At 33.7% G+C, this 20,927-nt stretch overlaps 1 protein-coding gene across 1 annotated transcript; it reads left to right on the forward strand.

Annotated features, from left to right (window-relative positions):
* Positions 1–1,935: 1,935 nt before the first annotated feature.
* On the forward strand, positions 1,936–3,391 carry LOC136418163 (uncharacterized). Its single transcript, XM_066404127.1, has 5 exons — positions 1,936–2,005; positions 2,358–2,499; positions 2,556–2,675; positions 2,864–2,953; positions 3,013–3,391. The coding sequence occupies exons 1-5, from the start codon at positions 1,994–1,996 to the stop codon at positions 3,168–3,170; spliced, it is 522 nt and encodes a 173-aa protein (XP_066260224.1). The 5' UTR covers positions 1,936–1,993; the 3' UTR covers positions 3,171–3,391.
* Positions 3,392–20,927: the final 17,536 nt, after the last annotated feature.

Genomic DNA, 20,927 nt, shown 5'->3' on the forward strand with positions numbered 1-20,927 from the left:
ACCGCGGATTCTAAGTATTCACCAAATCCTCAAGACACCATTTTCACTCTTCCGAAAACTTAAAAAAAAAATCAAAGACCAAAAAATTTTAAATTCAAATATCACTCTTCATTAACGAAGCAAGCAACCTAATACTCGTTTCCGAAAAATCAAGCACATTATTGCATTTTCCCCTAACTTTAATAACATGATAATAAGTGGGCATTCTGTACCATCGTGATCGTAGCCTAAGTACCCCTTTCGAAATGTCTGGCTGATACGCCTCTGAATTTTACCACCGTTTTTTCATAAGATAAATTATAAATCTCTAAAACTCCTGTGCGAAATGAAAAGCAGCGGCATAAGATACTCGAAATAATGAAGAGTTAGAGGGATCATGTTGTTGAATTCCATTAGTGCAACATGAGAATTTTAAGATTCGTCAAGCGTTTTTTTTTTTTAATTTTTAATTTATACTTGACAAAATTTACCTTTCGTTTAGCTTTGATTTTTTATTGAGTCCTAGTGCGAATTTATCTAAGACTACTGTTCCACTAAAAAAACCGATGAAGTAGCATATACTTTAGAATAATAAAGTTTATCGGAAATGAAAAAATTAAGTGCGGATGGATAAAAAGGTACGAACAAAATCAATTAGAAATAGGAGGACATTAGGTGACCCGACAATATGTGTTTCTACTTATTGGCTTCTTCATGCATATGTGCGCACTTTCTTCCATGCCGTAATTTAAAAAGACTGATACAATTTGGAATGAGTTAACCGATGCGTTTGGTTTAAACAATCAAATGAAACTTACAATGTTTTTCTCAAACAAATTAAGAACTTTCCGGCTGAAAAACTAGTAGAAAATTGTGTTTCCTCAAAATTGCTCTCAAAAAAAGAGTGTTCACTTGAAAACGAACGTATTCCATTGTTTGAAATGCTTTGATTAAACATAATACAGACCACGGAAATTTCAGGAAAAAAATTTCAGTAAAGTTTCCTTGCTACAAAGAGATGTTAAGTGCGTTTTACTTTATAAATTAAGTGTTATCCGGTGTTATAAACCCTTGGTAGCGTTGTCGGCTACAAGTTTATTTTTTAATAAATAGAAATTAATTTATGGAGAGATTGACCAATGCTCTGCTCCAATTTTGTCGTTTCAATGGAGACTATCTGACTGGTAAAGTTACCAGAAGTTGCTAAAACCGGGCGTTAAAAGATCAAACTATAATACATTTAAAATCGTGTAAAGCGTTAGAATTAGAAAACTTACTATTTACCATGTTGTCAAGAAATACCTTTCGCCATCTATCCGGTATGCTGCAAAACTTAATTCATCGTCGAAACGAATATAAAACAAGCACAAAAACATTCATAATACATTGGAAGTACAATTGTAAGATGTCGCCACAAGCTTTAAAATTTTAAATTTAATCAATATGACTTAGTCAATGAATTTACGCACCTTTCAATTACGCTTTTTTCCGTAATTACTATTTCTTTATATTTACCTATACATTACACCTTGGTTGACTGACACAAAACAACTGCAACTATGATATAGAATAATACACATAATAAGATAGCTTATGTACTGATAAGTGTAACATAGCTTATCTACTGTAATTATTGCGAAAAAATAAAAATTAAAAACTGGCATTTACATTGCATTTTTAAACTTCAATATTGGGTGACTAGTTATTTTGTATTCAATTCACGCCTCCATCTCACCCTTGAAATCCCGGATGAAAGAAGTTCCTTTTCACTTCTCCCTTCTCCCCAAAAATGATTGCTGTACCGATCTAGGAACTGGGCGTAGTACCTTATTATTATTTCAATGATGTAATTGACTGCCGATAGGTACTGTTACCAATTTAGATTTTTTTTGTAATTTCAATTCCGTGTATACCGAATCGAAGGTCATAGTTCGATTTATGTATATATACGGGGCGTGCCCCTCACTGGGGTATAGTCAAGTCCAGCTCTTCAGACAAGATACAATCCATCAAAATGAACGGTTTGGTAAGTTTAGAAATTTTTGAGATATATGAAAGGAAAAGTGTAGGATTCATCCATGGAAATTAATTAAATTAATAATCTCAAAAACCATCAGAGTTATGAGAAAATATGTAGGATTTATTCAAACTTTATGAACGTTTTTTTATATAAACTTCTCGTGCAATATTTTTATTGCAGACACTGTTAAAATCCTTTATTTTAACATCGGGGTTTCCTATTTTGATGATTCAAGTTTTTAAAATTTATTATTCCTTATATATATATATTATATTATAATATAATTATAAATAATGATAATATAATATTATTTAATTATATTATAATTATTAATGGTGAAAGTTTCCCGTTTTTCTAGATCATCGTCCTTGCCACTCTCTCGGTTGCCTACGCCGTCCCTAACGGGTGGGGACATGGACACGGCCTGGCCTTTGTGGCCCCCGTTGCTCACTATGGGTCTGTCCTGGCTGGACCTGTTTCCCATGACGTTAGCGTCGTTGGTAAGTATCTAAAATTTACCTGTAAGGGACTTAATAACTGATTTTATTGGAATTAGGACCATCCACTCATGGAGTCGCCGTAGTAGGACCCGTAGAACATGGAGCTTCTATTGTAGGACCAAGTGAAGGACATGCTTCCGTTGTTGGACCCGTTGCCCACCATGCCGCCGTTATTGGTAAGGATGTTGACCCAATTCTCATAGAGGATACCGGTAACCTTGGTGGTTGGAAATTTATTTGCTAGTCATTCAAGGAACTTATTTATGACTTATATTTGTTTTTGTTCTTCGTTGTTCTATTAGTTTTTACGAACATAATTATTTACTGTTTTAACTTCACTGTTGCTGTAATGTAACGATTTAAGGACCTTCCACCCATGAAGCTACTATTGTAGGACCACATGTCGGGCATGCTGCTGTTATCGGACCAGTGGCGCACCATGGTGCAGTTGTCGGTAAAAATTTGAATAAACAAATATAATAATTAATTAATTAATTCTCTAATTTAATCCAGCTCCAGCTGTAGAATGGGGACATGGTCATCTTGCTCATGGGGTAACCGTTGCCGGACCCCACACCGTCCCAGCTACAATCAGTGGACCTTCCGGAACCGTCCATGCTGAGGGTCTCTGGGGACCCACCCATGTCCATAGTTATGGCCATCATTGGTAAAAAACTGCCTATAAAAATACCCAAAACAAATAACGCTTTCTTGGTGAATAATCTTCTGATATTTTTTTAGAGGAAAATTGTTTCCTCCTTGAGGGTATTTCAGAGAGTCTTCACCAGTAATTGGGTTGGTCTGAATATTATACCTGTTATATGTATAATGTATATAGTTTTGTATATTATTGTATTAGACGAATTGTGTTCAATAAAGAACTGATTGAAAAGGATTTTTTCTCGTTTTGTTTATGACTTGAAGATTTTCTTCTTTTATTTATTGAAGGTAGTTGTAGGTAGTAGGTAGTAGAAAATGCAGTTTAGTTCACGTTGGTTAAACTCTTAATATGCTTATCGTCTTGCCACGATGATCAGCAACGCCTTCCTATAAATTTCTAAGAAACATATAATTTTTGCTCATATTATTAATAGACTTAAACGGTTATGGATAAGAGAAAAATCAAAGATCTAGATTCAAAATAAAAAAAGATTTAAAAGATGCAAATTTAATTTTCTTTTTAAATCTCTTAACAGGTTTCTCGTATTGTGGCACGTATTCGCAAATCTCTTCCATAACTTTCAAAGAGTTTCAGAAAATAGACGTATAATTTTACAGACTTGCGGTGATCAGCAACCCGCAAGTTTTAGAGAAACTAACGAATTTCTCTTTAAATACACAAATGTAATTATGCATTAATTAATTATCTAGTTAAAACTAGCTCCACACGTAGAATGGGGACATAGTCACTTTGCCAGTGACCCGATATTGTCCCTATAATCATCGAATCTTCCAGAACCGTCCACGCTGAGGGTCTCTGCGGGTCCACTCATCCCAATGATTATAGCCAACACTGCCTATAAAAACGCCGAAAAGGAATAATGTCTTTCTGAGGATTAATCTTTGAATGTATTTTGAAGAAAATTGTTTTCTCGTTGAGAGTATTTGAGGAGGTTCTCCTCAGTAATTGGATTTGTCTGAATGTTATATCTGTTTTTACGCATAATGTATACAGGGTGTTCGATTTATCATGCACATGCGATTTTCTCGAAAACCAAAAATTTAATTTTAAAAATGTTCAAATAAAGTTTGTTTGGGATAAAGGAGCGCTTCTTTTGACATAATTTTTTTCCAAAAAACTGTCATTGAGAAGGTCTTTTCAAAGTCATACACATTTTTTCTAATGGAAACCGTATATTTTTTTGCCAAAATTGATATATCACTAAAAACTGAAAAACATTTGTTTGAAAAATTTTTTGATTCAAAGCTTTTTTTAAGTAGTTTATTCAAAGAAGTAACCAAAAATTAAATAAAGCACGAAATAACAAAAAAAAGTTTTCTAATTCGATAAATGTTCAGAATTTTATTTATTAACGTTTATTGATTTACAAATTGGTTTATATGTTTTTTTTTTTACTAATTTTTTCAATAAAAAATAATCGATAATATAAAATTTGATTGATAAGGGTTAGTAAATAAATAAAATGTTCAAATCATCATAGCAGGTGAGAGGTGTAGAGGAGTTTTTCGAATGGTTTCTTTGTGATTAAGAAGTGTTTAAAGAAAAATGGTACATTTTTCATTACAAGAAAAAATTGAAATTATCTTTATTTATGGAGAAAGTGGTCGCGATATTTCAAGAGCAATAACAATGTACACTGAACGATTTCCAAAAAAGGTTGTGCCATCAAGGTTTATATTCAAAAGACTTGTGAGGCAATTTGAAGAAGCTGGGAATGTTGATAAACAGAAAAGAAAAACGTAAAAACACCGTAACTAATGAAGGCAATGAAATCAATGTCCTGGCTGCTATTGCTTACAATCCAGAAATCAGTATTCGATAAATTACATCAAATTCAGGAGTAGCGTGTGTTTTTCGTATTTTGCATCGTCATAAATTAAAACCGTATCGTATTTCCCTACATCAGGAACTACACAGCGAAGATTTTCGGAATCGTATGCTGTTTTGTCAATGACAAATAATTGATAACTTAAACTTTTTTTATGTCAGTTTTGTTCTCTGACGAATCAACTTTTACTAATGAGGGTCAAATTAACCGCCACAATATACATTACTGGTCTGTAGACAATCCTAAATGCATAAAGCAGGTTGAGCATCAGCATCCATGGTCTATAAACGTGTGGTGTGGAATCATAGAAGCAAAAATTGGACCATATTTTATTGAAGGACTCTTGAACGGGGAAAAGTATCAACAATTTTTAAGGCAAAAATTGTCAGTTTTACTTGTAGAGTTGAACTCAGAGTTGCGACGTTCCATGTGGTTTCAACACGACAGTTACCCAGCGCATTTTTTTATGGATGTTCGACAAATTCTTGATTATGATTATCCAGAACGTTGGATTGGACGCAATTATATAATAATATTAACTGACCGACAAGATCGCCAGACTTGACATCTCCAGATTTTTTTTTTACATTTGAAGGATAAAGTTTATAAACATATTCCAAAAACCCCAGAAAATATGAAGCAGCGGATTAGGCAAGCTATTTGGGAAATTAGTACTCAAACATTATTATGTGTTCATGAATTGTTTAAAAAACGTACTGTAAAGTTTATTGAAGAAATTTTGAATATTTATTGGATTAGAAAACTTTTTTTTGTTGTTTCGTGCTTTATTTAATTTTTAGTTATTTTTTTGAATAAATTACCTAAAAAAAGCTTTGAATCGAAAAATTTTTTAAACAAATGTTTTTCAGTTTTTAGTGATGTATCAATTTTTGTTAAAAAAATATACGATTTCCATTAGAAAAAATGTGGATAACCTTGAAAAGACCTTTTAAATGATAGTTAAAAAAAATTATACCAAAGAAGCGCTCTTTTACCCCAAACAAACATTATTTGAAAATGTTTTAAATTAAATTCTTGGTTTTTGAGAAAATCGCATGTGTATGATAAATCAAATCTCTGTATAGCTTAATATATTATTGCATTAGGTCTAAAATTTCAATACCGAACTTATGGGAAAAGGATTTTTCTTGTTATTTTTCATTTGAGGATTTTTTTCGATTATTTGAAGGTAAAATTAATACCGTTTATATCGATTTGGGAATTTCAGAAAATTATTTATTTTTAAAGGAGTTCGATGTTCTCCTTTACCAATCAATCAGGCTATTTACTTTTGAAGTTACTGTGTAAAACGGATTTGTGGGTATTTGCCCTCTAATACTCATTTCAGCCTCTCAGTTTCAGGCATTTCAGTTTGCTCAGATATGTTTCCAATAATTTTGTATTTGTTCAATTAGGGTCTTTATTGTCTTAGAACTTCTAGATATCACATGCCTTAGAAATAGAGATTATTTTCCAACAAAGAACAATATATAAATAGTTTGTTTAGACAGTCCCGTTTTAGAAAACGACGATGATTACTTAAGTTTCAGCAAAACTAATGAATTTTACTCAAATTTTCAGTGGGTATACGTAATCAAAATTCAGAGCTCTAAATTCACGAATTTGAAAGTTGTGGTTTTTCATAAAATAAATAAATTCTCATTAGTTTTATCGACCTGTGACGATGATCGGCAACTTCTCATATGTAGATATTCGAATTCAATTAAAAATTCTAGTTATTCGAAATATGTTCTAATTAATTTCCTAAAATTCAGATGGAAGAAATTGATTTGAAATTTTCTAAAATTCTAAAGCCTGATTTTTAAAGGTGAACCTTCAAAAATCACTACACTGACTGCACCACCTGAAGATGAACCATCTCACGTTAACGCTCATAATGTAGTGAGATGAGGGTCTATCTAAATCTTCAAGACACAAGTACCATACCCTCTTAAAGCAGAAAAATTTCCTGGTACCATTACTGCTACTTTTCCTTGCCATGTACCTACGTACAATAGTATGTATGTTTTGTTTACTTGCATAACCACTTTTCCAAATTTGCTTCAATCGAGCCCTACGGATGGAGTACCATTAATTTTGTGTTGTAATTATTTCGACTAAGACAATTACAGTTTTTTCTGCATTTTAAATTCCGTGTACACCAACGCAAAGGTCGATTTTGCTCTATATACGGGTTGCCTACTAAGCGCACGTCGGACGATTACGGCCTTATTTATAGTTTTTTTCGAAAATTCTTTCCATAGTTATTAATATATGTACGACGTTATAAAGTACACTTTAAAAATATTTGCATTTATACAGGATCTGTTAAGAAAAAGATACAGTAAAAAATGTTTTTTTAAATGGAACACCCTAATTATTATTGCATTTTTTGATTCTGCGTTCAATTTTAATACAAGTTTATTGACACGTTGACATTCTTAGAATTAACAGTTTTCAAGATATGTGCAATTGAATGTTGAAAGTGGCAGTTACAGATGTTTGCAAAATTGCAAATTGTTAACAAACGGAAACATATTTGGGAACTATTTTTTGTCACAATACAAGAGAGGGTCCGTGTTTTAGTATGGTATCAAGCTTTTCTTAACACTTTCTACAGGGTGTCCACAAAAATAAAGCCAACTTGAACATCAAAAAATGGTCAAAACTTAAAAATTTCAAATGGGACTCTATTATTATTTTAATGTATTATAAAAGTACATCGAAAAACAACCCATGTTCGCATTTAATTGCATATACTAAAGTTGCATAGTTTTTGTGTAATTTTGTCTTACAAGTTTATGCATGGACGGTACATCCCTAATTCTAATTTATAATGTGAATATGATGGAAGTATTTATGGAAACAGACAAATAGAGACAAATAGAATCCAAAAATTCATTAATAATTGGGGTATTCCATATAAAAAAAAACATTTTTTGTCGTTTTTTTTTTGACAGACCCTGTATAAATGCAAATATTTTTAAAATGTACCTTATAAGGTCGTACATATAACTGTGAAAATAATTTTCGAAAAAACTATAAATAAGACCGTAATCGTCTAACGCGCGCTTAGTGGACAACCCTGTATATCGAGTGCGTCAAGGTATGGTACAGTCAAGTTCAACTACTACGATGAATGAATGAACGGTTTGGTAAGAAATTATTTTTCTCTATCTATTAAGATTTTTATTGTTAAAACAATGTTTTGTATGTAGATTTTAGCTCTTGCTATCCTTTCTGTTACCTGCATATAATTAAGTGGATTGCTCGTTGGGCACGGAGGGGGACATGGGGTTGTCGCTCATTGTGCGAGTGTAGTTGGTAATGATGGTTAAAAAACTTAATCGCGAAGTTTTAATTAGGATTTAACATTAGGGCCAGTTACTCATGGAATTTCAGTGATTTAACCAAGAACCGCTGTTGTTGAACTTAACGAAGGATATATCTTTGTTGTTGGACCCGTGCCCGAGCATACCGCTGTTGTAGGTAAGACTTCACTTTAACATACATTTTTCAACAGATGATCGACCTCATTTAATTCTAGGTCCCACCGCGTACAGTGTTGCCATTGTAGGACCATTTCAAGGACACACTACCATCACTGGAGTAGCAGCTATCCGTGGTGTGGTTACGAGTAAAAAATTACAATTAAAATTGTCCAATTTATGATAGTAATTAATATTTGCTTTTTTTGCTTCCCATTGGGGTCTCAGTCATCTTGCCCATAGAGTGACCGTCCCTGCTCCCATCACTGGACCTTCTGGACCCGCTTATGCTAAAGGTTTGTGGAGGTCCGCTCATGCTCATGGCCCTCATCGGTAGAAAACCTGATAATTACTTCTTTAAAACAATATTTCAATTCTGTTTTTTGTTGAATGTATTTTAGGATGTTTTTACCGATATTTCGTATGGTATATAATTCATTTGGAATTTATTATATAGTAATAATTTATAAATAAAAGTTACATGACTGAAAATTGAAATTCTTTTACTCCTACCAATTCGAAAAGTACTCGAAACTCCTTTAAAGCTTCAATTGAAAATATTCTCGTGAAACTACAAAGTTACAAGGTCCACGTTGCTTACATTGACTGCAATGAAGTTTTTATCAGACGATGCTAAACTTCCCAAGTTTTCTGCTCAAAGTTTCGAGCTCAATTATATAATTCTTTCTGCGTTTTATTGAAGCAAAGGTGATTAATTTTACACCTTGTTAGACGTTGTTAACGATGAACATGGCGGATCCAGAGCGGCCTGCCATTACCTTGATGTTTACATGCGACTGATTAAATTTAATGAATAATCGCGCCAATAAATACGGAAAATTTTTATGTAGTCTTAGTTGTACACTCAAATGGGTGGAGCTTCAGATATTTGAAATAGGAGTCATTTAAAGTTGTGTACGGAAAACATTCAGAAATCCATATGAAGCAAAAAGAATGACTGAAAAAAATTGTTCTAAGCAAGGCAGAGAAACGTGACAATAATTATCAAACAGATATGCAGATGACTATGTGACACTCATATGACATAAAACATGAGCTATGACACTCATAGGTCATGTCTTGTTTCTCATAGCTTGTTTGATATTTCTTTGAAACCACCCCTTTCATCATCACCGCAATTCTGACCAATTTGATAAAGAAAAGTTTCGTGTTTAAGACTTCAGATATTTGCACTTCCTTCGACGCTGGCACAAAACTCCCCTTACCAAATTAAACTCCCAAATAAATGGCTTAATTCGATGTGACTCGTTCAATTCCGAGTGGTGATAGCTTGCATGCTCTTTGATGTATTCATTGAATTAAAAAAATAGTCCCTGGCTTAGCATATAATATTTTTGTTCGCAATTAAAAATCACTTAAGCCTGTAATTCATATAAAACTTTGAAACGGAAACAACTAGCCATTCATCATGTTACGTAAATTGAAGTGAGACCTACCGTGCTGCGCCATGTCCCCCCATAATGCATCGGGAATTTATTAAAAACTTGTTATTTGTTAATCCTTAAATTAAACTGCATTAAGAAACAAGAAAAAAAACTCGTAATTTATTCAAATGGCTAATAGCTTGTCATACGGATTTGATTAATTGCGATGGTCTTTCTGAATGCGATTGTTATCAGTGATAGTAATTTACGGAATTCTGAATTATAGGGAGACAGATCTTTGGCATTTTTCTAGCCTTCGGGAGTAGTTAAAAGACCGGTCACTGGCAATCACAATTTTCCTCGTACATATGACCGCTTAATTAATTATTTCTTTTCCGCAATTTTCCATACTTTGCACGAAAGCCTAATTACCATACCGGTGGTTGAGTTTGATATTTTTCTCTTCCATGTAATGTACAATAATACTTGAGCTTACGCGACTTAAATTATATTTAAAATTTCGTTGCTTATACAGGGCGTTTCTAAAAAAATTCTACCGCAGGTTTGCGAAAACATGACGATTTAATCCAATTTACCTTAATTCAAAAGTGGACGGTTTTCAAAATACGGGACGTTAAAGTGGAGATTAAAAAAAGGAAAAAAATTAAGTGTGTGCTTCATTTGTAATGTTACTATCTAAACAAAATGTTGCATCGGGGGGTTTTTAGGGACGAGAAATCAGAATCCGTTTACATTTTCGATGCACATTGTAGAGGGCGCTCTCAGCGCTAGGTGAACTCTTTTTAAAGGGCCATAACTTTTTTATCAGTCGGCATAAAATTTATTTATGACTAAACTTGTGTTTTCCTACATGTTTCATGGAAAAAAAGTATGTTGGTACAAGTCCCTATGAGTATTATTTCTTGAAATATTTAAAGTTTAAAGTTCATTCGATGATTCGGAAATTAAAAGTACATATTTATTTGTACAGTCGAAACGAAAAAAATCTAAACATTCATTTCATCTTTAATTCTTGTCACTTTTTTAAATCTTCATGTTTTTATTTGGCTATGCTAATTTTTTGTTATTTATTTTGCTGTACTGCACAAATAAATATTAACTTTAAAGTTATTTTTCAAGACATGCTGCGAACTTTAAATTTCAAATATCTCAAGAAGGATTGCCCGTAGGGACTTGTACCAAGACACCTTTTTTATACCTAAATAGAGAAGATACCTATTTTATTACCTGTAAGAAAACGTAAAATTAGTCATAAATAAATTTTATACTGGGAGATTTATGCCCCTCTAAAGAGTTTACCTAGCGCTAACAGCGTCCTCTACGATGTGTATCGAAAATATAAACGAATTTTGATTTTTCACCCCTAAAAACCCTTCGATGTGACATTTTGTTTAAATAGTAGCATTACACACGAAGTACATTTTTTTCTTTTTTTAATCTTCACTTTAACGTCCCTTATTTTAAAAACTATCCACTTTTGAACTAAGCTAAATTGGATCAAACCGTCATGTTTTCGCTTTAGAAATCTGTGGTAGAATTTTGTGCAGAAGTTTTAGAGACACCCTATATAGGAAAAAACTACTTTTGACAATTCAGATTGTTTGACCAGAAAGGAAATGAAAATATATTGGGTAGTTTGATATTGTAAAAAATCAACTCCACGATTTGATTGATAGGGGAGCTTATTAAGGAATTTTTCCCAAGCTACTAAAAATATACAGGAAGAAGCTTCCTGTTCTTAAAAAACTAATTCACTTCAATTCAAATTAAGTTGCTTAATGTAGAGCGAAATTTTCTTCTTAGAACTTATTTCCATAATTCTTTGTAAGCCAGTGGTGAACATAGTTCATTTCTTTAAAACTTGCCTGAGATTGGCTACAAATTCGATTGCTCTAAAAGAGCTTATCGTTGTGAGTTTTCAGACTTGCAACGAAGCTATCAGTATACAGGGTGATTAAAATTTAAATCCTGCTCTTCCCTACGAAATATAAAAAATTACAAAGATCGAATTATGCCTTTCACCGATTCAAAAGTCTTACTTCATACTTCACATACGAGAAAAACTCTTAGCGCCATTCTTTTGGAAAATAATGGCTTAATTACAAAACGTAAAATTTGCCATTGTAGGGTTCGTAATGGAACCATCTTGCGCTGAAAAGGCCAAAATTGTGATAAGTAATTTACAATTTAAGGTTACTTTGGGTTAAGAAATTTGTATTTTCGACCTCTCTGTGAGTGTACAAAGGGCACTTTCGTATGACTAAATTTGAAACGATAATGGGATTTCGCATTGACTAGAATGCTTATGTGCTTAGACGACATCTTGTACTATGAAGCAACTTCAAATTTACTGCAAAGGAAAAAATAAGTATAGAGGATGTTAACAAACATTTTTTTTTTCAAATTAAACTTGAACTTTCTTGTTTTGGCAAGAATTGGGACTAATTGTAATATCATATTTACCCATCCGCAAAACAATCTGTACGATGGCGGAAAAACTTTCATAAAGAAATGCAAAAAAAATTAATTTTATCTGTATTCAATTCAGCTCAATATCATATGTAATAAATAATCTTACAGAATGATAAACATCAGCTTGGGCAAATAAATATAAAACTGGGCATAACTTTTTATTCAGCTATCCATCACTAACAAAATCTGCATAAAAATTTTATAATTACCCCAGTAGATATCTACTTATTTAATGTATTAATAATGTAATTAAGGATGAAATTAAGAACGAAATAACGGTCATTTTTCATTGACGAATTAGCAAAATTACATCACTGCAGTTTTAAACTTGCACCTGGCCGTTAAGCAAGATTGATACGGACTTGTGACAGGCTTAAGGTGGAATTTGAGGGCTCGTGACAAGCCCTTTTATGCTCTCCGTTTATTGGTTTAATTACCTTTGCAATAACCTTTGCGTAACCCTAGAATGGATCTGCTCTTCCTAATGCCCCCATAAAACAAACCTCCTCGACCCATTTATATTTTCGACACCGTTAATTAAGGCACTAAAATATTTCGGTCTGAAAGGTTTCTCAATGAACTGTGAGAATTTTTACAGATTCTAATCTTCTCCTTTGGTAGAAGGATACATATTTTACTAGAGGTTACCGCAAGATCTCCGACCACACGCAGCACTACCAGTTATTTAAATAACGTTTAAAATAAGTTTTTTAAGCTTCCTCGGTGTGCAGAAGTCAATCGACAGGTGCGTATTAAACGGGCACCCCTCATATTTCATATCTATTTATCTTTGACGCCAAACGGACGTAATTGTCCAGTCAAGTAGACGTGCCCTTTGTCCACCCCGTCCGCTCGCATGAAGGTCCATTTCCTGCCACTTAACTAATACCTCTTCGTATTCCTGCGTGCGTTGTTACCCTCAGAAGGAAAGCAAATATTTTGCTTTTAGGTACATTTCCGTTGTCTCTGCATTCTTTTTTTACCTGATGCCATTTCTAACTTCGGCCTTATCGTCCAATCAAAGTTAGGTGACAAGATTCGAGACGAACAAGTTACGTTATTTACGCCGGTGTACTTCCTTCGCTAAAATTTATAAAGTTGTATCTCTTAAAACAGTCAAGATAAGCCTGTGTTTCGACAGGCCGATCCCAAATGTTTCTGATCATATCGATGTCCGGTGATGTGAATGAACATCTGAAATCGATGACTTTGTGTTCAGGTTTGCTTGTTTCGTTCTGTGCTTTGATGGCTATAGCAATCGGTTTCGACTGCTTGTACATCAGAGGTTTACGTTCGTGTACTCAGGAGAGTTCAGATAATTTTTAATCATAACAAAGACTGATGAATTGTAAACTAATATTCAATTACAATATCTTGTAGATGAGGACAATCGCTCCGGCGTCGCCGTCAGATCGCCGACACTTTGCATAAGCTTATGGCACGAAGAAAGGTGTTTGTTTGCCCAATTTGAATAATGGCAGCCCGCAGCGACGTGACTCTTCATTGCTCAAGTAGACGATATGATCATCATCGGTTGTGCGACTTTAACGGTGATTGTTTAACATCAAAGTGACGGGGATTACCTTAGACCCTTCATAGAAGGGGGAAATGCATTTATTTCAACAGTCTTCCCTTGAATGCATAGGAGTATTCCACTTTTAAATTATTCTTCGAAAACTCTTGATTACACCTGTGTGTACTTGAATATAAAAGTGAAAAGGAACGGAAGTCCCTCGTACTCGCTCATTAATCTCGTCATGTTTCAGTCAAATTCATAACTAGATATGAAGTAATTAAGAGCTGCGCATCGGATTCCCGAAATAAAAAGCTGAAAATGCAAAATTATTCATAACTTTTCAGATACGCCTTGTTCCATTGTATTATTTATTAATGGGCTTGCCCAAATTCGATCTAGATAAAGACCTCTTTTGTGGGTTTAGGATTAAAGAAATGTGTGTTTAGTCTTATCTGGAGATTCGAGTGGAAAACAATAAACAGAATAAAAACGGCCTAACCGGTGGTCAAATCATAAGAATTAGGCATGAATTGGGTAATTTAGAGGGATTTTTCTTAGAGGGTGTACAGGAAATTTGCTCTTCGGGGTGCCTTCATTTGAAAAATTTTAATTTCCGAAATAGACCCCCCACACCAATGAATTTTGGGTCATTCCAACCTTCAGACGTTTTATATAAGCAGTAAAATTTACGGTTAAATATCTAAAGAAGCAGTGGCGTAGCGAAATTTGAAAAGAATGACAAATTTTTAAATATTGTAAATGTCAAAGTAGACCGTCTGCAGCAATGAATTTTGTGAATGTTAATGGAATGAAGTAGTATGATTTGTTGCCAGATTGGTAAAGACATACTGGCGTGGTGAAACGTTTATTACATAGATTTTGAATTTTTTTTTTAAATAACTTATTTCGGAAAAATAGCACTAAAATAAATCTTCAGCCCTAGTAATCTTCGAAAAGAATAATCCCTAAGATATTCTGAAGGAGTAAATACTTTGCAGCCGCATTAATAAACAAGCAGTGTCGTTGAGCCACATTTTCGGACAGGATATACTATGTGGTCAATCTTAAAAAAAAGATAAATTTAAAAAATCGTACATATTAAAAAAACCTTCTGAACCAATAAATTTCGGGCGACAAAAGTATTATGAACAAACAGTAAAATTTGTAGCTTAATACGTGAAGACACAGTAGCACAGGGGGCATTATTTCAGGCCACGATACGTTTCATCAGGACAGGAAAAAATATTTAGAAAAACTCCTTGTCCACCAATAATTTCCAAACCGAATACTCAAATGATGCTGAAGTTACTATACATATGTTTGTTCTGTTAAGTTTAGTGTTCACTTCTTCTTTAATGAATTTTTACTCGAATGAACTGGTTTCGAATGGACTAGAATATGGAAATGGATAGAGACAATACTAGGAAGTGTATCACCAGTGTCTAGGACTGAGCGAAAATAGGCCTTATGCTAGTTGAATAAACCTTCTTCAGGGAATCTCTTGGAAAAATTCATTAGATTAAGATGAAGAATTCTTTTGTTATTCTTCAGACTTGAATATTCATGAAGCCGAGTTAGTTAACGATCAAGCAAGAGCGTTTATAATCCACTCGATTGTAAATCAGTTTTATTGCATGTTTATGTTAAAAAAAAACCTTAACTAGCGTTTCTATTGTAATTGTTGCTACTATTACAATGATAAATGTAAATTTATGAACACGTAGTTTGGAGTAAAACGACAATAAATTTTGGTATTATGAAGAGTTTCTGAAACTTTAACTCGAGGATATTTTATACATATAATAAAAACATTTCCTGCAATGTACTTCTCATGAACAGACGTGTTTCGTGTGCCGAATTCAATTAAACTCTCAAACCATTCCTGAAGCATCACATTCTTGGGCTTTTTGTTCATTTTATAATTTAACCAGCAAGCAAGCCAATAAACTGCTAATTGGTAGATATTTATCGCTAGTTGCGTGAACTGTAACCCTGCTAAATAAATGCAACAGGTATTAATTTATATCACGACCCGCCGTTAAAGTTACAGGCTCCGACAGGTACCTACCACTATCTGGGTTCCAGCAACCGAGAGAGAACGCGGCTATTGTTTTTATTTTTTAGATTACAGAATCTAGATATTGGGGAGAGGGACATTGTTCCCTGGGTTCTCGTGCCTCGAGTGGTGCAAAATCAGTTATATTCCAACAAACATATTTGAAAAGCATGGGAAAATGGCACCGGTGGATAACTGCTTGAACAGATTAAAAATACTTACTTGCTTACAAAAGAGGGCGAGCAAATCACCACCTTCCAGTGATCCTGCATAGTATCCTGCACAGGATCACTGACTGAAGATACAGTTGAATCCCCAAGGAAATGAAATCCAATGGAGGTAATTCGTTTTATTTAATTGAATTCACCGTGCTTCTACTTTTGAAGAAATAAACCCGTTCTCAACGGAAATTTAGTGAGGAATCTTAATATATTATAAATATCAGATTTTCTCTTTGAAATTCAGGATTGCTGTTAAAGATTTGAACGAAAATCAGAGACGTAGCATCCGTCGTTTGAGCTTCGGAATTTTCTGGAAACTTAATTTTTCCCAAATTGAAAAATTTGCCCTCTAAAGTTAGCAAAATCGGCTAGTACGCCTCTCATCATCAAGAAACAAAAACGTGAATTCTGCTAATTTTAACTTAATATTTATATGTAGCCCTTAAAGCAGTGGCGTAGTATGTGTTGAATCAGTTTAAGAATTGAACGGCCTCATTAAATTTGCTTAAGTAATTTTTATGCTTTTTGTTATCAGATAAAAAAGTTTTACTTAATCTAAATGCCATTTGAAAATCGGTTTGATTTGTAAAAAATTAAAAACCGCTGATTGAATTGCAATTTCGCGATAACGATCCTCCTAGAGTTCAATTAAATTGTAGGGGATCCAAGATGATACTTAGCTATCTTCCTGACTAAATTTGTTTGATCAAGTATTTAAGTTTGAATATCAGTTAAATAAGCTTCATTTTTTCTAAAGAAGTTTTTTTAAATTGATTTAACGCCACAAAACTGATTAAAATCCGCATTAAATTTTCTATGGGAAATGTGTTTAATCCTTGAATAAGTTTTAATGATAGCAAAGTCGTTTTGGTTTTCTCAATCAAATCCGTTTTAAAGTTCAGTTAAATTAGAAGGGATTTTGTTCATAACAATGAATATATTACTCACAAAATGCATTTCAGCGGTATATCTAATTCCTCACGGCAATCGGATATTTGTTCCTCCTTCAGTTTGATTTGAAATTTTTTAAACCTTCAGTAGTTTTTGGTTTTAAATTGAATTCTCCAGTGGCTCCCCAAAACCTTGTATGGATAAATTAAGACCTCCAGTGGCGTTCCAGGAATTTTAGTTTTTTCCAATTTTACTCGTCAAATCTGTTTTACTTACCCGCAAAACAGGCCAGATTTCTTACAAAGTTACCTGCGAAAACGGATATAATTCTTAAAAAGTGAATGTGGTTTTCTTTACTAAATTTATTTAACCAATGGTCAATAAAGCTTATTAAGATTGAATCCACCACATAAGATTTCCTCACTTAATTTTATTTGAAAATGAGTTAATTCCTTGATAGCTGAGTGCGCTTTCACAATCACGGAAGATTTCCTTGTAAAATTGAACCAGACAATATTTTATGATGGATGGAGTATGTTATCTCTCAGGTCCTTTTAGCAGTTAATAGAAGCTAACGTAAATGTTCCTTGTATAATGTTATGCAATATAATGTTTCACCCGAAGCATGAAAACCTCTGCAAGTGAATACTTATTTGTTAATTAATTACTAGTTTTCCTTTTTATAACCCTCAAGATTCATGCAGGGGCCATATCAAACGCCCCACTTAGTTCATCCCATATTACTAATTCATAGCAGCCGAAATTTATACCTTAATAAAACTCAGTTAACCATATTTCCTCTTATAACGGAAAATATCTAAACTAAAGCGCTATTTCACAGTGGGCAGCCCGAAAATTTATTAACAATAACTATATGGGAGCAATAAAGTTGTTCTACTATTATTAAAAACGCACAGTTCAAAAGACACTATCCTATAAATTACTTATGGTAATTCGCTTAATTGTTAAGGCTTTAATTTTGTATTTGGTTGATTAGGGGAGCTCTGGTTAAAGGGTCAAAAAGGCCATATTTTTAAAACACAAAAATCTTACATTTTCTCCATGTTAACTATTGCGGCATTTCAATGAATTACATATTACAGTTGTATTAATTAAAAAATAGATCAAAGATTTCCACAACGGTTTTAACTCGGAGCAGTTCCCCTGGCCACTTTCATCGATTCTCCCCTACGTATCTAAAACTGAAGAATAATCCCGTATAATTAGGAATTAATTAGAAAGCGGTTTGTTTCTTCCGCGGAAAAGAAGAATAGACCATCGAGGCTCAAATAAGCCCCAAGAAGAAAAACGGCTGCTTTAGGACAATACTGATGTTCAGATAGTCCAGGTAACTTGAACTTGGAAAAGTGGCGAATTTGCATTTTGCGAACTACTAATGGATATGCCAAGGCGCGAAATTTTGTAATTAAGTGCAAAATGGGCAGCTAATAAACAAGCCGAGTCAAGCAGGGATAATTGCAAATATAGGAATCTAGAAAAATACTTTAATATGTTCTCAGGATGACTATCACAAAGTATTACGTCGTAACGCATGCCTTAATAATAATTTGAATAAACCATAAAATCTTGAACCAAAGAAGTGGGTAATTTCGCGTTAAGTTTGAAAAAGGGTACTTCGGCTTTTACGGCTCTTTATAAAGATGTTACCACTGAAAGAAAAAGTTTATTGAGCATAGAACGTAAAATTTTACGATACAAGGGGCTTTTTATATCTGAAATATGGCTATGAAGATGTAACTGTCGATTGTAGGCTCTGTCTGTTTTAGAGCCAGCTTACGTAATGAGCTTATTAAGGCTTAAAGAAATAATATTTCAAGGGAGATGGGCTCGCAATGGTCAAATAATTCTGCCATGGACTCCCACGGAGAAAAGATTTTTCAGAATAAATTTTCTCCTGGCTGGCAATTGCATACTAGACGCAGCAATTTCCTTCCAAATTAGATTAGAATCTAGCTGTACCTAATTAATGTTTTCAAATAGATATTGCTCGTTATTAACGATTTTTCAATTATTTTCAATTTTTGGAAATTTTTCCTTTTCAGATAAATCGGCAGCTTTAAAATTTGCCAGAAACACTGCTATATTCTTACCGAAAATTGCTCTGGCTCATCAACGGTGCTGTATCTTTGTAACATTTGCTTTAAAAATAACATATTTTTTAAAGCTTTTCCGAGCTAAACTTCCCCAGAAGGGACCAGAGGCTATTTGTAAATATTCATAAGCCCCTTCGACTTGCCGATATATCATGAATCCGCCACTGCGTTTTAATCCGTTCTGCTACAATGTCTCTTCGACAAGCCTTGCATACACATCTTGCATTTTTTTTGTAGAAAACAGATGTCTTTTATAATAATTTAGAGCCGATTTCGCCGAAATTCGATCGAAATTAAGGATAATTATTCCTTATCTTTATGTGCATCGATCTTAAAGTTGCGTTGCAAATGACAATAATTATGATCAGTACATAATCTTTTGCCAAGCAAGTTTTTATTATTATTATACCCTCAACCGACTAAAATTTCAATGGTGCTTTTAAAAACCAATTTCAATAATTCGTAGTAAGTCATTCATTATGTATACAATGTATAGAATTACAATTTTTATATTATAATGTATCGGACATATTTATAAGTAATTTAGCTCTTGAACTAAAAAAATACCTTCAATAATAATACCTCTTGTTTCTAAGATTAAGGGTCTAATATACTGATATCTTCTGAGAAAACGTCCATATGGGGCATGCTAACTGGTCGGAGCTAATTTTTCAACACAGTCTTCTTCACATCGCGAGAAATTGTGTACCAAAGTGACTATGACGATACTCAAAACTCTCGTCTCAACGACCTCGATAAGACTGGACAAACTTAGTTGTAATGTCTCTTGTAGTTTCTGAGATTCGCGATAATTCCAGCTCGAATTCGAATTAAAATCAACTATAACAGGCTGATCTGTTTTCTGTCCATGTTTCACAAAGTGTTCGAAAGGAGAATCGCTATCCGCGTGACGAACTACTTCGAACAGATGAATTAGTTTTTTAATCAGAACGACACAAAAACCAGTACCTCAAAAATTTTTGAAGTCGCCTGAGTTTCTCCGAAGGGAGGAGAGGCCTGCTTCCTGCCATTTTTCAACCTTTGGCCCTTGACGTCTGACGAAGCTGCAAAACATGTCAAAATAATTGACTGAAGGGCCTTGCGCAAATCGAGAGTTAATATCTCTTTTAGTTTCGGAGATACAGAGTTATTTTGATACCTGTTTTATCACGTTTTTAAATCAGTTATCATTCCATCTCAGCTGATACATATATCGGTTAGTTTTCGTTATTGTATCAAATGGGTGTGGGGACCGGGTCTGTAAAAAGTAAAACGTGATGCTGAAAAAAATAAAAATCTAACAAATGAAGCTAAAAGAAAGAAACGAAGTAATTAAAATTGAACCTCACAGTAGAGTAATAAAGCTTTAGGTTCTTAATCGTGCGATTCGTAGGTGCTTAAACAGAATTAAGTTCCGGGTTTGAGGCACATTGTCTCTCACAATCTCGATTTTTACCGTGGTGAATGGGCCTCTGAAAGTGCTGCACTGGGTCTGAATCCCAATTACGAAAGTTGCATCTTTGAAAACTGATATCTATCTCATGTTCCATCAATGGCAAGTACCCGATAGGCAGTTCCAAAATGGCTTAAAATAATGGGCAATATCTGATGAATTCTCTCGTACATTTACTGTCATAAAGCAACCGGTTTATCCGGCGATCATACACGCATATATTTTTCGAAAAACGTCTCCAACGACATTTTATAAATATTCACGTATATTTATAGCACTACGTCGTTTGAAAGTAAAGCGA

The sequence above is a fragment of the Euwallacea similis genome, chromosome 33 (genome assembly GCF_039881205.1).
Source record: "Euwallacea similis isolate ESF13 chromosome 33, ESF131.1, whole genome shotgun sequence".
In the NCBI taxonomy this organism is placed as follows: Eukaryota; Metazoa; Arthropoda; class Insecta; order Coleoptera; family Curculionidae; genus Euwallacea; species Euwallacea similis.

Excerpts from the sequence above, each read along its gene's own strand:
- LOC136418163 (XM_066404127.1), top strand. Across the intron at positions 2,500-2,555 it reads CCATGACGTTAGCGTCGTTG|GACCATCCACTCATGGAGTC; the intron begins GTAAGTATCTAA and ends TATTGGAATTAG. Across the intron at positions 2,954-3,012 it reads GCACCATGGTGCAGTTGTCG|CTCCAGCTGTAGAATGGGGA; the intron begins GTAAAAATTTGA and ends AATTTAATCCAG.